Here is a 13,654-nt window from a genome sequence, read left to right on the forward strand (position 1 = left end):
TATCATGCATGATTATAATGCTTACCTCCTCACCATAGATATGCATAGGACTCATAGAAATAATGCCCATGTGACATATAATCCCAATGTTGGTGAAACAAGATATGAAGATCACTTATGATGCACCTTTCACCAACTCTTTTTTCATTACTTTCTTGGACGATATTGGTGATCGTATCAATTCTACTTATTGGCAAACCGTTTGGGACTCTAGTGTTATGCCTTCTTCACTTATTGAGGTTCTCATCCGGACTCTAGTGTTATGCCTTCTCAATCACTGAGGGTCTCATCCATGTGATCCCTAAGGAGAGGTGCAAGAATTTAATAAATCAGTGGATGATCACACTTTAGGGCATTACATATAAAACTCTAGCAAAGATACATGACAAACAGACTGGCTTTGTGCATTGAAAGAACATTTTTTATAATATCTTTTCATATTGCAAGGCCTTTGGGTGGGCTAGATAGAGTGGCCAGGACCTTGCTATTCTACTCTCGGATTTCGAGAAAACTTATGACATGCTTTAGGCTGGTGCCGCTTTAGGAGATACATTTCCTAGCTTAAGAGTATCGAGAATTTTATTTGGAGTGTGCTTGATGCATCCTCGAATACTAGAGCCACAGTGGCTTGGGAGACCTTGGTTATTCATACCTAGAAGGGAGGTCTAAACATAATTGACATTGATTTGTAGTGTGGAGCTTTGCTTTGCAAGCTTGTGGTCAAGGGACTTACGTTGGGTCGAGCTTTATTTCTTTTGTATATTGGGTCTTGCACTACCTATTTCGATGGTGATTGGATGGACAACACTCGTCAAAGCTTATCAAAGTTTCCACAAGTCATTACGAAGAGTCTCATTAGTTTTATACGATGCAATTGGCGCACATTTAATTGTGTGAAACAACTCCATACAAAATGAGTGAGAGACATCTTGGTGCCTCAAGATATATGCAATGGTCCAAGTGGAAGAGAGGTCCTACTTCTTTGGGTTCCTGAAAGGTTTTCAAGGCTCTTTCTGAAGATCACGAACTTTGACTAACTAGTTGTTTCAAAGGGAACGATAGACATTGCTATCCCTACAAAGTCAACCAAATGTGTGAAACAACTCCATACAAGATGAGTGAGAGACATCTTGGTGCCTCAAGATATATGCAATGGTCCAAGTGGAAGAGAGGTCCTACTTCTTTGGGTTCCTGAAAGGTTTTCAAGGCTCTTTCTGAAGATCACGAACTTTGACTAACTAGTCGCTTCAAAGGGAATGGTAGAAGGATTGCTCCGATAGACGTTGCTATCCCTACAAAGTCAACCTCTACAGATACATGACATCGTAGGCGTATCAGATGGGCAGGTGCCTTTTCAAGCACAAGCATCTCTCTTCAAATCATAAGTCTCTTGTGTGAAAATGGAGAGGATACTCTAGTCTTTAATGTGCAGTCTGAAGGCAAGTTGGTCAGACCCCCGAATTTTGATGTGGCTTTTTGTGTGCACGTGGAGCCAATCAGAGTTGTGGGCTTTATTGAGCAGTGTTATTTTGCTTCTGGCCACTTTGTACAAAGTGGGCCCTTCTTTGGAGTATATCCCTCTTGCTTCTTGGACACTTTGGCTTTTAGGGAATGTTCCTATAAAGTTCTTCAAATGGGATCTCAGCAAGTATAGCAAACAACTACGCAAAGGGTCTTCCTTTTCTGACTTTCATGTTAGCATTTTCAGATTCCTGCCAGAGGTTGGACACCTTCTAGAGCTCATGATTGGGAGATCACCTTACAGATCTTTTTGGATGAGACTCTAGTTTCCCCTTGAGAATACAAGTCACTCTTTTTTCTAGTTTTCCATCCATGGAAGCATTGCATGAAATCCGTGGAGAAGTATTTTTGGAGTTGATCCCTCTTGCCCTTGGTGCTCTTCAACTACTGAATAGGTTCAGCACTACCTTTGAGAGAGCAGATAGGCCAAGATCATTTCGACTGGATTGCAAATGTGCTGCACAGATTTTCCTCCCCTTTTTTCATTACTTGGCGTTCCGTGGCCTGGCTCTTCCTTATTGGGCCTCAGATCTTTTATGACAGTTGGGACTCTTCTCGGTTTATCTTGGTGCGGCCCAAGGGGTTAGTTTTGCAAACTTCAAGCTGCCCCTTCTCCTTAGTATAGACCTGCCCATGATTCAATACAACCTCGCTGGGAGATTGAGTGAAACTACATGTACAGACACTATTGATGGCACCCAAAACCCAGCTCATACCTTGACCGGATATTCTATACAGTCTCATGGCTATTTGGTCTATGCTACAGGGTTCTTCTAGGTCAGCTTGGAATAGGAGGACGGTGTTTCTCAGAGAGTAAAGAGGCTGTCCTCTCTTTTATGCTTTGCATGATGTATTCCTGCCTTGAGTTTCTTCTCTTGTCTGTTTCTTAATAGACGTCTAATTGGTGAAAACAAAAAAAATTATGCACCTTACATCTGCACATGTGCAAAATTGTCTGCACCTTATATTACGGTCCATTAGGTGAACACACCTTCCAATAATCACTTTTCATCAACTGTGTACTAAATGGTGTGTGCCCTTCTAAAGTAGACAATTCAGCCATAGATGAGCATTACAGTTTGTTTTCTTAGATAATCTATGCCACATACAATGCCAGTAAAATCTTAATAAAACGATTACCATGGTCCTCCATTCACTTACTAATATATCCCTCTTTCTTTTTCTTGGGCCAAAGCTTAAAGAAGAACAAGATCAGACTCTTGCCTCATCACAATATAAGATGCTACGAATAGTTGATACTTACATCATACTTAGATAACCTAAACTTTAAAGAATGTCACACCATAATCCACACGCTTCATCCTTGTGGGCATGGATTTGACTTATGCTTAGCCGAAAAAGTTATTACAGGTTGCATGAAAACCTGAGTCAATATTTAACGTGCAAATATGGCAAAAAAGAGTAGAGCTTCTCTAGACCCTGAAATTCAGAGGAACAAGTTTACATTGTCTGTTATTCTTATGCATCATATGAGGGTATGTACTACCTCTTTAATGTCCACATCACCCAGAAAATACATGTTCTCGTCCTGATAAATTGCTTAACTTTTTGGAGAAAAGCTGCTTAAATGTGTCAGATTCCATAAACTTGCTACTGAGAACATTGGGCAGCACCCAGAGCACTGTGATAATCAAGAAAGCGCATAAGAATAGAAACAAATGAATAATCACTTGGAGTCCAAGAATGCATTTGAAGACATACATGACACAGATTCTTTCACCAGTCAGCTCGCGTAAATGAGACAGACTTTGACTTGTACAATTTGCGTTTGTGGATTTGAGATATCCAGTTCCTTATCGACAAACCCTTTGATGCTTCTCTCACATTCTCATTTAATTGGCCCTCGACGCTGTGGTTTTCCTGGCCATGTTGTTTCTCAGAGGACAGGTTCTTCATACGAGAAACAGCTTGAGATGCTCTTGCAACAGCCTACATCACTGCAGCAATTTAGCTTTTGAGGCATATAGGCAAGACAGACATTCTTTTCTTTTTTACACAAAAGTATCAAAATTTACCTTCATAGGCTTCAAGAGATCAATCTGAGAGTGATCAAGCACACGTTGACCCTTATCATTTATGTGAATGAAGTCAACATAGTCTCCCTCCCAAATCACATCACCATCACAAACAAAATAGTCCTGTTGTCAAACGTTCAGAAGCTTGAAGTACACTTGATGGCTGAATGCAATGTTATTCTGACGGACAACAATATCAGATAACCTTGCACTGGTATATATATATATATATATATATATCATAATCCTCCACAAACGTCAATACCCTCACAATATGCTGGCATTCAGAAGAGAGAGTCCTGTAACAATCCAATGCTTTCTAATAGACAGAACAGTTCGATCAAATGTCGACATAAGATTCAACCCATTTCCTATTGGTTCTTTTGATGCTACGTCGGTCAGAATCTATAGAGCTTACAGAACAACTATTTGATAAAAGCTGTTGCAAAAACTATTTAGATATGAAAAGTTCAACAGGTACCAGAATTTATTGGAAGAACTGCCGAACAAGAGCATATGAAACATTTAATACGCACATGGAAAACTTTTTGACTCCCACCATCCAACAGACCATTATAGCATGTAGATTTCTTATCATCCTTGTTTCTAACAAAGAACCTCTGTGCTAAGTATTTTTTTTGTCAAGGAGATTATTTTTAAGGTAAATTCAATCTGCAACATGCATCAACAGTAACTACGGGGACCTAAAATCAATTCATTATGTCTGATGTAAATGTTTTGTCAAGAACTAGGATTGATGCCAAAAACTGTATATCCCAGCTTCAACAACTTCAAACATCCTCTATAACATATTTTATATGCATATCAAAGTCTTAAGAAGACCGATGTGCCCAAAAAGTTGTCTTCGCTTTGAAAAGGGCCACCCAGCAAATACTCTCAGAGTGTCCTCAATATTTAGACCTGGTGGAATTATGGTGCTCCAGTGTAAATGCTTCAATCCAGCCACATTATTTTTTCAACCAACCCAACACTTTGTGCAATGTGAGATTTTACATTACAAGGGCCACAAACTAGCAGAGTTAGAAGCTTAACAGTACGAGCAGAGTGCAAATCACACTCTCGTCTATTAGTGCAGACATCTTAAATAAGGGCATGGAGAATCAGATCCCCACATACTGGATCCACATTAACACTTCATCGAAGATGGAAAAAGGACCTAGTTGCTATGGGGAGGATATGTACACTTTGATAAAATCTTCAAATTAAACTAGAAACTTTTGGAATAAAAGCTTATGAATATCCTGTAAATTCTAGAAAGGCTATGATTCCAAACAATAATTTGTGCGTATATGTAGCACATCAAGCGCATGAATATCTGATAAAAGCAGCCAAAAAGAACAAACCTATGGAAAGCTTACAATTTGACTTCAAGAATTATTCAGATTAACTGCATTCTTGAGGTAAAATAGGACTTCCCACCACTCCTTGCACACTTTTGTGTGAACATTAATCAGTGGGAGAATCAACCATCCCACTTGTAGATGGCAATTCCTTTGTCCAGCAACCATCAACTAAGTTTCAGACACACAGAAAAATATCAACATAAAAGACAAGGACCCTCACCAGCATGCTGTGGAGGAGTTCAGGAGGCGCTATTTTCAATCGACAAAAGGAAACAGTGGCACAACGATGAATCTATAGCACATTTCTTTGGTTTTGTAAAAAAAAATTTATTTCATTGACTCCAAAAACGCAGTGCTGAAACCATTAAGCAATCCCAAGGACAAAATCATTTTCTATGTTTACCTCTAGATGAAAAATTGGTTGCATTGAGGACCTCTCCATACCCATCACTGTAAGTGAGAAAGAAGCATCTCCTTCATAAAGAGATTCCTGTGTGTGACCATATACTGGGCTTTTTTTATCTATAATATGTCGTACCATAAGTCCATATCTCAAATATGACACCTAGTCAAACAGAAAGATTATAAATTAGTTGCCCCATCATTTCTAGGCTGAAAATTCAACTGTTTCTGGATCACTCCAAAACGTTTCTGAAATTGCAAGTCCTTGCAAAACTCTTTCCTAAATCCACCATTTGAATACAAATTATGAGTGAAACACTTTTTAGTGGTCCAATACATCTAGTCTCAACAAATGCTTTTGAAATTATATTCTTTCTTATTCTCTGTTGCACTAAACATCAGTATGAGCAAGACAATCTTCAAGCAATCACTTGTTAGACAGGTTTCAAGGATCATCTCATTAGCCACTCTTTCTTGCTAAATAATGCATAACTTCCTATAGACACAATGTACATATGAATGCTCACTGAGAAGATCTATCCAAAGTTTTGAAACCAAAAACCACCAGAGAAAGTGCCTATTGATTTTTAAACAGAGGATCCATTCATTAACGCTAGGATCTTGCTGGCCTCTCACTATCAATCCTCCTTAAAGCAAGTATTGAAAGGAACAAACAAATGGAACATTACCTCTGGTCGAACAACCTCCAAGTCCTGGGTAGAGCAAAAGACAGAACCGGAAGGAAGCTTAACAAATATCCTAAAAGTCAAAGATATTTTTGCATCGACAAGCTCACAAGGCGATGCCCCAGTAAGCACCAATCGCACCGCAAAAGCTCTGCATAGTACACAAACATATAAATGATAATCATAGCCCTTCTTAAATATGACCCACGATGTTTTACAATTGACAATACAATACTATAGATCTGACAAAATGTGAGTCTTGTCTTTTACTTATAGCTTTCTGCCTGCTCGATCCCTAGAACTGGTGTTAGGTCATCAGTCTTGATTATAGCTTTCTTAGAGCACCGTATCGGATAAGATGGTTGAGACATACGGGCGAAAACTGCACATAGCAAAGGACACAGAGTTAAGGTGGGTAACTTTTCGCACACAACAGACCAGCTCTTAAAATGTATAGACCCGATTGCGCCTTGCACTAGGAAACCAGTTGGACTTTTCTGGTCGAGAGATTACATTACGTTTTAATTTATTTCATAGATTAAGAAAATGACAACCCAACAAGCAGAACTAAACATAGCACTTGTAGTACCATTCAAGGCTTTATTCAACACAGGCTACAATGGTTGTATCCATTTGGGACGGAGCCTTTACTCCAAAAATCCAACAAAACAACCCACTGAAGTTTCATTCTACTTTTATGTCTCTTTATTACTTGTTTCAATAATGTGTGCGCTATAGGTCTTCTTCTTCCTTGCTCTAATGCACATCCAGCATCAAAGAAGCTCCAAGCACTTTTATGTTCATTGTTTCCTGCTCTTTCAAATGTGTCTGCCCATATGGATATACTCAAGAAGCTGTATTATATAACAAAATTTGCATGAGGAACTTAAATAGTTAAAATTATGTGCCCGATACTGGTCCTCTAGTTCACAAAACTTTTCATGTACTTAAAAACTCATTAACACAAATGAAATTTTGCACTCGACTCAGCACTTGTATGAACTTGTACTTAGGCATAACACACCTACAAACTACAACCTTGAAAATTCCCCTACGATGTAACAACAGTTGTATAAGCTCTTGAGACAGTCTATGTAGACCTAGCAAAATGATTCCTGCAAGTCCATGTTCAGATATAACATACTATATGTAGTACCCTAGTATAGCCTTAAATTTACCATTAACCACAATCAATTCCTTCTGGCACTTCTTGAAGATCGGCCTCTGATGGGGTTGAACGAGCCTGACATGTGTCATGTGTACTGGGTGGCATAGTTGCATTTATTACTTTGTTAGGCTCTTTTCTTTCTTTTTTTGAAGTCGCTTGATCGAGCTTCATCTGCACATGTGGCTTATATTTTCGAAACTTCTTACGTTGGGAACTATGGGGTAACTTTTCCACTGGTAAGGTGTTTCCAAGTAAGGGTTCATGTGCTGCACATACTCCTTCCAGTCCCTCAGGGTTCCATTCAAGTGGCGGTGGTTCTGATTTTGAGGGAGCTTACTTTGCAAGGTAAAATTTGACGTGGACTCGTTCGAATTCATTGAAGTGCTCGGCCTTGGCTTTTCTGCGATTTCCTCCTTGTTTGAACTTCTGTTAGAACAAGCTCCTTGATGTATGCCTTGTGGCTGCCTTGATGTATGAAAGAGTCTCACTATGTGTATCCTCCTCGTTGAACCACCCTTCAAGAAGGCCTCCTATCATTCAGCCTGAATGTCAGTTTTATTTACCTTTGTGTCCACCTCTACAATCACTTCCTTCTTGATTGTTTGGACTTCTGTTTGAACAAGCTCCTTAACTAGTTGGGGGGTAGGAGGAGAGGCCTTGCAGGTAATGTATTACCTCAGCGATCACAGCTTGCTTTTCGGGCCCTTACCAAAATGGCCTTAGTTCTCATACTTCTTGCTATAGATATAAAATCTGCTCTTGAGGTCCAACTATGGGCCGGTTAAGGCCCCAAGTTGGTATGTTTTTACGTAAGGAGAGGGTGTCGAGGCAGCAACGGTAAAGTATAGGGATGGAGTTGAGGTTGCAAGACATTTTGAGGAGCTTTTCTACTCCATTTTGGACATGATATCTGACTGAACCCCCTACTGAAGCTGACACCTAGGGTTGGGCTGGAGGTTCAGCCCAACACGGGCATGGGGAGAGCAGACAAGGGAAGTTGTGGAGGAAGCCTAGAAGTAGGGAGCGGCAAGAAAGGGGATCAGGTGGCAGCTCCATGGGAGAGGAGATGCTCAGGGAAGTTGATGATGCACGGAGTGGGAAGGGAGCAGCTGTGCAGAGTGGGAAGAGAGGGAAAGCAAGATGGAGGAAGCTGAGACAAAGGTAGCTGGGGCAGAGAAGGAGGGAGCTGAGTCGAAGGGGGAAGGAGTTGACGAGGAGGGAGTTGAGGCAACGAGAAGCAACTGAGGCAATGAAGTGAGCTGTCGAGGCGAAGGGAGCTGAGAGAGAAAAGAAAGAAAGAAAGTCATATTGACGTCCTCGGGAGGCCTCACGGGCCTATGGGACAACATGCAAAATGTCAAAATGACTTAAAACATCTGGATAGACCAGAGAGTCGAGGATTGCTCATGGCAGCTCAGCTCGAAATTATTGTACCATAACTACATTTTAAAAAGTAATACTTTGAAATCGGTTTGAATAACATCAGTTTAAGACTAAGAGTCTTTGGGTCTAGGTTTGAAATCTCGGATGAGTGCTTGCCCATCTCGATAGACTGCCCATTTGCCCTCTTTGCGTGCTTCCTTCATTTTGTTGAGTTCATTTGTCCTTTGCTTGAGCTGAGTCCGAGTGAGCTCTTCAGATATCCAGACTCTAGTACCCTTCAGCTTATTGGTTTGTCTGAGAATCTTGATTCTTGAAATCTTTTCTTTGAAATAAACCTATATTTGATTCCCTTTTTGGGTGATAAGGCCAATGTCCTTCTCATCCCATTCGATTTGTGGTATGCTTCTCTTCTTCAGTGTAACCACCTTCATCATCAAAACAATTAGTGCAATTGTCTTGCAATCCCCCAATGCGTAAGATCCTCTTGTTTCTTGCTATGGCTCACTGCTCTTGTACCTCTCCATAAACATCACATTTGTCAATCTTGTTATGCATTGTTGCTGTAATTTCCTGTCCCATAGATTTGAGCTGAGTAGTGACAATTTCTTGTACCTTCATCACAAGCTGTGGTGCAAGGGCTACAATACTACATTACTATAAGACTTCTTGGATTACCTCTTGTTTGCCATTGTTCTTCATTTCTTAGATTGCCTTCTCCAAAGAAACAATGCGAAGCTTTGCTCTAAGTTCTTGCTGTAGGAAGTAAATCTTCTCAAGTGGGTCTCCTTTGCTCTGAAATTTGTGGTATGCTAAGGCATAGGGGGGCGGTGTAGAGGCCATATCAGCGTAGGAAGGCTTCCTGTTGGCTGGAGTCGAGGGGAACATCTTTGTCTTGGGAAACTCCATAATGACCTGTGCAATTATTCTGTCCTTCAATTAGCACTAACCCCCCAGGACTAGGCCAAGGGCTCACCCTAGCCTGGGGTCAGGTTTGACTCTAGGTTTTCCTGCTGGCAGGTGACGGCGAAGCTACAGGGTGTAGAGGTTGGCAGCGGCGCTTCTGGCTGGTGGCGCTACTGGTGCTGCAAACTAGCTAGCTAGCTAACTCGTAGCACAGCTAGCAGCGAGCAACTAGCAGCTGCTAGGCGGCGAACACAGCACGTTGTGGGCGACGAACTGAGTGAGCGACGGCCTGAGCGGGCTGAAATGGGCTGAACAACGAACGTGAGAGAGAGAGAGAGAGAGAGAGAGAGAGAAGTAGAAGTAGAAGTATAGAGAGAGAGAGAGAGTCCCTCTCCCTCCCTCTCTGTCTCTCTCTCTCAAATGGGGAAATCACCCAAATGGGGAGGCACCTCTTCACCCTATGTGGATTCTTTGGATTGCAAATTTGCAATGGCTCTTCATATTTCAGAGAAACAGAGGGATATACCTGTAAAACACCTCAAGGATCAAGTGTAACTGATTATGTGATCATGAGCCCACATGTAAGGCACATACTCGAATACCTCAAGATTGAAGGGGAGACTCTCGAGTCTGACCATAAAGCAATGTCTCTAGGCATCATAGGAACAAAAGACGCTGTTGAAAAACAGGGAATTACAGCGCAACCAAGGCTGAGGATGGATTACAAAAAGGCTCCTATTTATGCAAGTGAAACAGAGACAACACTATCACGATGTCAAATGCCATCTACTTGCCATGAATTGAAGAAATCCATAATAGATTTGTCACAGAGACAAGAGCCAAAAATGCTTTGATAAAAGCAAGCAAAGGAGCATTTGGAATGCCATGCAATCACTGGTATGACCAGCAATGCGAAAATGCAAATAGAGCCTGGAAAACAGTAGATACAGCCCAGAAAGAGGACAAGCTCGAGCATCCAAACAGATGGTAAGAAACAAGAAAATATTATTTCTTGACAGCAAGCACCTTGAAAGTTTCGAGGAGCTCAAATGAAACTCCAAGAAGTTTTTTCGCAAATTACATGGCAATAAACCTCAAGAGAGGAAAGCAACATGGTAAGACATGATACACTTCATCAAAGACCTCTACGAAAGAGAGGGGGAAGAGAAGTAAATCATGGTTTTTACGTAACAAACAACATCATCACAGAAGAAGACCTAGGGAAAGGGATGAAAAAGCTATCAAATGGAAAGGCTCTAGACACACAAGGGCTAGTGGCAAAGATGCTCACATGGGGGGGGAGAAGAAAAAGGAAACACTCACCAGGCTTATGAATATGACCCTAGAGGAAGGATTTCCCAAAGATTGGCCACTTAGCAGAACCACAAGGGAGACAGCAAGATGGCAAAAACTACCACACAATCATGGTGAGGAGCCTAATGGCCAAGCTGTATGGCACTATTCTTCAGCAAAAAATCAGCAAATGGTTCAAGGCACCATCCCAAGCAGGGTTCCATCCCAAACACTCAAACAATAGACCATTTGGTTGCCATAAGGGCTGCATCAGAAGAAGCCAAGCATTAAAAAGAGGCTGTATTTTGTTCTTTGTAGGTTTCAAGAAAGCCTTTGACACATTCCCATGCTAGAAACTATGGGAAAGACTAGAACAGCTTCAAGTCCCTCACGAACTCCGAGATGCTACATACCGTCTATACGAGAAACTTTGGGAAAGAGTAGAACAACTTTCTTTAAGTCCCTCACGGACTCTGAGAAGCTACATACTATCTATATGAGAAAGTATTAGCTGAGCTAACAGAACCACTTGTGGATGGGTCATGCTCAATGGGAAAGCTGTCATAAGCAGTGACATAGGGGTCAAACAGGGTTGTCCCCTCTCGCCAACTCTTTTTGGTCTTTTTATCGATGACCTAGAAGATTGGATGTAAACACATTGTAGAGGTGGTGTCCAAATTGCAGGGTATGCTCTCATATTGCTTATTTATGCAGACGACGCAGTCTTCTTCGCAAAAAGCAAGCAGAAAATGCAAGAACATTCGGATGCACTGGGGGGCTTCTGCAGACACTCAGGAATGCAGTTCAACATAGGCAAGACAAAAGTCATGGTGATTGGGACTTGCAATAAACAGATTGATGTCACTTTCGAGGGAGAGTATTTGAGTCAGTCAACTCATACAAATATCTAGGGCTGGAATTTATCGACAACTACAAATGGAATACATGGGTAGAAAGAAGATTCCTAGGGGGTTTGAAAGCTTTGTACAACTTCCAAAAAAAATGCAAGAAAGCACATCTGTGGAATTGGGAAATGAGAAAGTTTCTCTACACTATGCTTGTACAAAAAAAGTTATCTTTATGGGGGTCCAGCATAAGTACCTGGGCTCTCTAGGACAATACTGGAAAAGAAAAGAAACTTACCTCAACAAACTTGAAAATCTGGATGCCACGAGGATACCCCTCACAAGGAATTGGTAACTACATAAACCATTGGATGGCACTGAGACGGGATAAAATTAAAGGAATTATGGGATATAACAGTTGCTGACATACCACAGGATGGGATGTGAGGTCAGGGAGTTAGTGACACAGAAGATGCTACAAAAATTATGGCAAGACCCAAGGACAAAAATGCAGTTTTATAACCACGAAATTAATCCAATGGACAGCTATGGATTGCAAAAAAACCTCACGGAAGACATCAATGTTTAAAAGGCATCTTATAGCAAAATAATAACCAGCTCACATGATCTAGAATTGGAGAAGGGAAGGTAGGCAAGACCTAGGGTCCCAAGGAAAGATATTTGCCCCACAAAGGAGGTGGAAAATGAACAGCATGTACTCCTAAGATGTCGGGTCTATGCACACCTCAGAGAAAGATATGATGACAGCAAAGGTAATCTGAGAAATCTATTAGATGACTAGCTACAAAGCTAGGAAGTTACCTAAAAGAAGTTTCGGTATACCGCAACAAGGTACTTGGACTAGCACACAAGCTGGCTCAACAAGTACTAGCTACATAGCAAGTCTATAGTATTTTCTTTCACTGCATGTAAAAGATCACTATTTGTTAATAGTGATAACCAATCCCATAGATCCTGAAGGGTCTCAAGAGGACATTAATACGATCATGTCATATTATATCGTATCATATCTCTCTCTCTCTCTCTCTCTCTCTCTCTCTCTCTCTCTCTCTCTCTTTGTGACATCCGAGACCCTATCCTGTACCATCTGAAACTGTAATGGTACCTTATGGTCAGAACCAGGGAACTTCTCGGAATCCTATACAGGTCACGACATAGTCTTTTACACAGGACACATCAGGGTCCAAAGCGCCCACTACCAGTGGTCCATAGGAGTCTGCCTACAAAGATGAGACGAGGGATACAGGAGGGGTTCGAGGATCAGGAGGAGTCGTAGCGCTTTACAGATACACACTTTTGGGGACCATCTCAGAGGAGCAGAGAGATCCACACTCCAGGTTTCTCTGGATTCGGATCCGATACATGGATAGCCGGGAGTTGTTTATCGCAGTTTGCTACTTCCCCCCCGAGACCTCCCGCTTTGCTAGAGATATTCGAGGGGAGGATGAGACATCCCCATTTGTTGCTCTTTATCAGTCCATCATTGACTTCTCTAGCCGTGGGGAAGTCCTCCTAGTTGGGGACTTCAACGCAAGAACAGGCGCTCGTCAGGTACCACTCCTCGACTTCAGGGATGATTCCACTCTACTGCCAAACATTGACCTTGAGGAGGCAGGTATGCTATGAGTTTCGGCTGACAGACGAGGACCGCTCACATCCTATGGACAAACCCTGTTAAGCCTCCGCAAGATGCATGATCTCATTATCTATAATGGTCTTGACAAATGGCCCGCGTCAGGTGGCTTCACTTTCTTTCCACATGGGGGAGGCTTCAGTGTTGTGGACTACATCATGGGATCCCCTGCCTTCACATCTCGCATCACTAACTTTACCATAGCACCTCTCCCTCTAGGGGCTGACCATACCTATCTTTTCTTTAGCATTTCTACCCCCCCGCCCACCACCCACTCCACCCGTCCACCACCCCCTGGAACCGTACCCTGTAATAGTTGATACGACGATGAGTTTAAGGCTTTATGCCGTCAACTCAGATTCGAAACAAAAAACAGTCTTCCAAGCACACCAGATACGC

At 41.7% G+C, this 13,654-nt stretch overlaps 1 protein-coding gene across 3 annotated transcripts in view; it reads right to left on the reverse strand.

Annotated features, from left to right (window-relative positions):
• Positions 1-2,830: 2,830 nt before the first annotated feature.
• Positions 2,831-13,654, reverse strand: part of LOC147893899 (uncharacterized) — an 86,613-nt gene continuing 75,789 nt past the window's right edge. Inside the window, exons 5-10 of one of the 3 annotated variants that reach the window (XM_087385920.1) lie at positions 6,280-6,391; positions 6,013-6,160; positions 5,325-5,486; positions 3,558-3,680; positions 3,244-3,471; positions 2,831-3,163 (exon numbers count right to left, since the gene is read on the reverse strand). In XM_087385920.1, coding sequence (XP_087242046.1) covers positions 3,259-3,471; positions 3,558-3,680; positions 5,325-5,486; positions 6,013-6,160; positions 6,280-6,391 — 758 coding nt within the window. In that variant the 3' untranslated portion in view covers positions 2,831-3,163; positions 3,244-3,258. Of the gene's footprint in view, positions 3,480-3,557; positions 3,681-5,324; positions 5,487-6,012; positions 6,161-6,279; positions 6,392-13,654 lie in introns of all 3 variants that reach the window. The other 2 variants (XM_087385919.1, XM_087385921.1) reach the window with 2 other exon arrangements.

This window comes from Dipteris shenzhenensis, chromosome 15, assembly GCF_047967505.1.
Source record: "Dipteris shenzhenensis isolate YYH24624 ecotype China chromosome 15, Dip_SZ_1.0, whole genome shotgun sequence".
NCBI classification, from domain to species: domain Eukaryota; kingdom Viridiplantae; phylum Streptophyta; class Polypodiopsida; order Gleicheniales; family Dipteridaceae; genus Dipteris; species Dipteris shenzhenensis.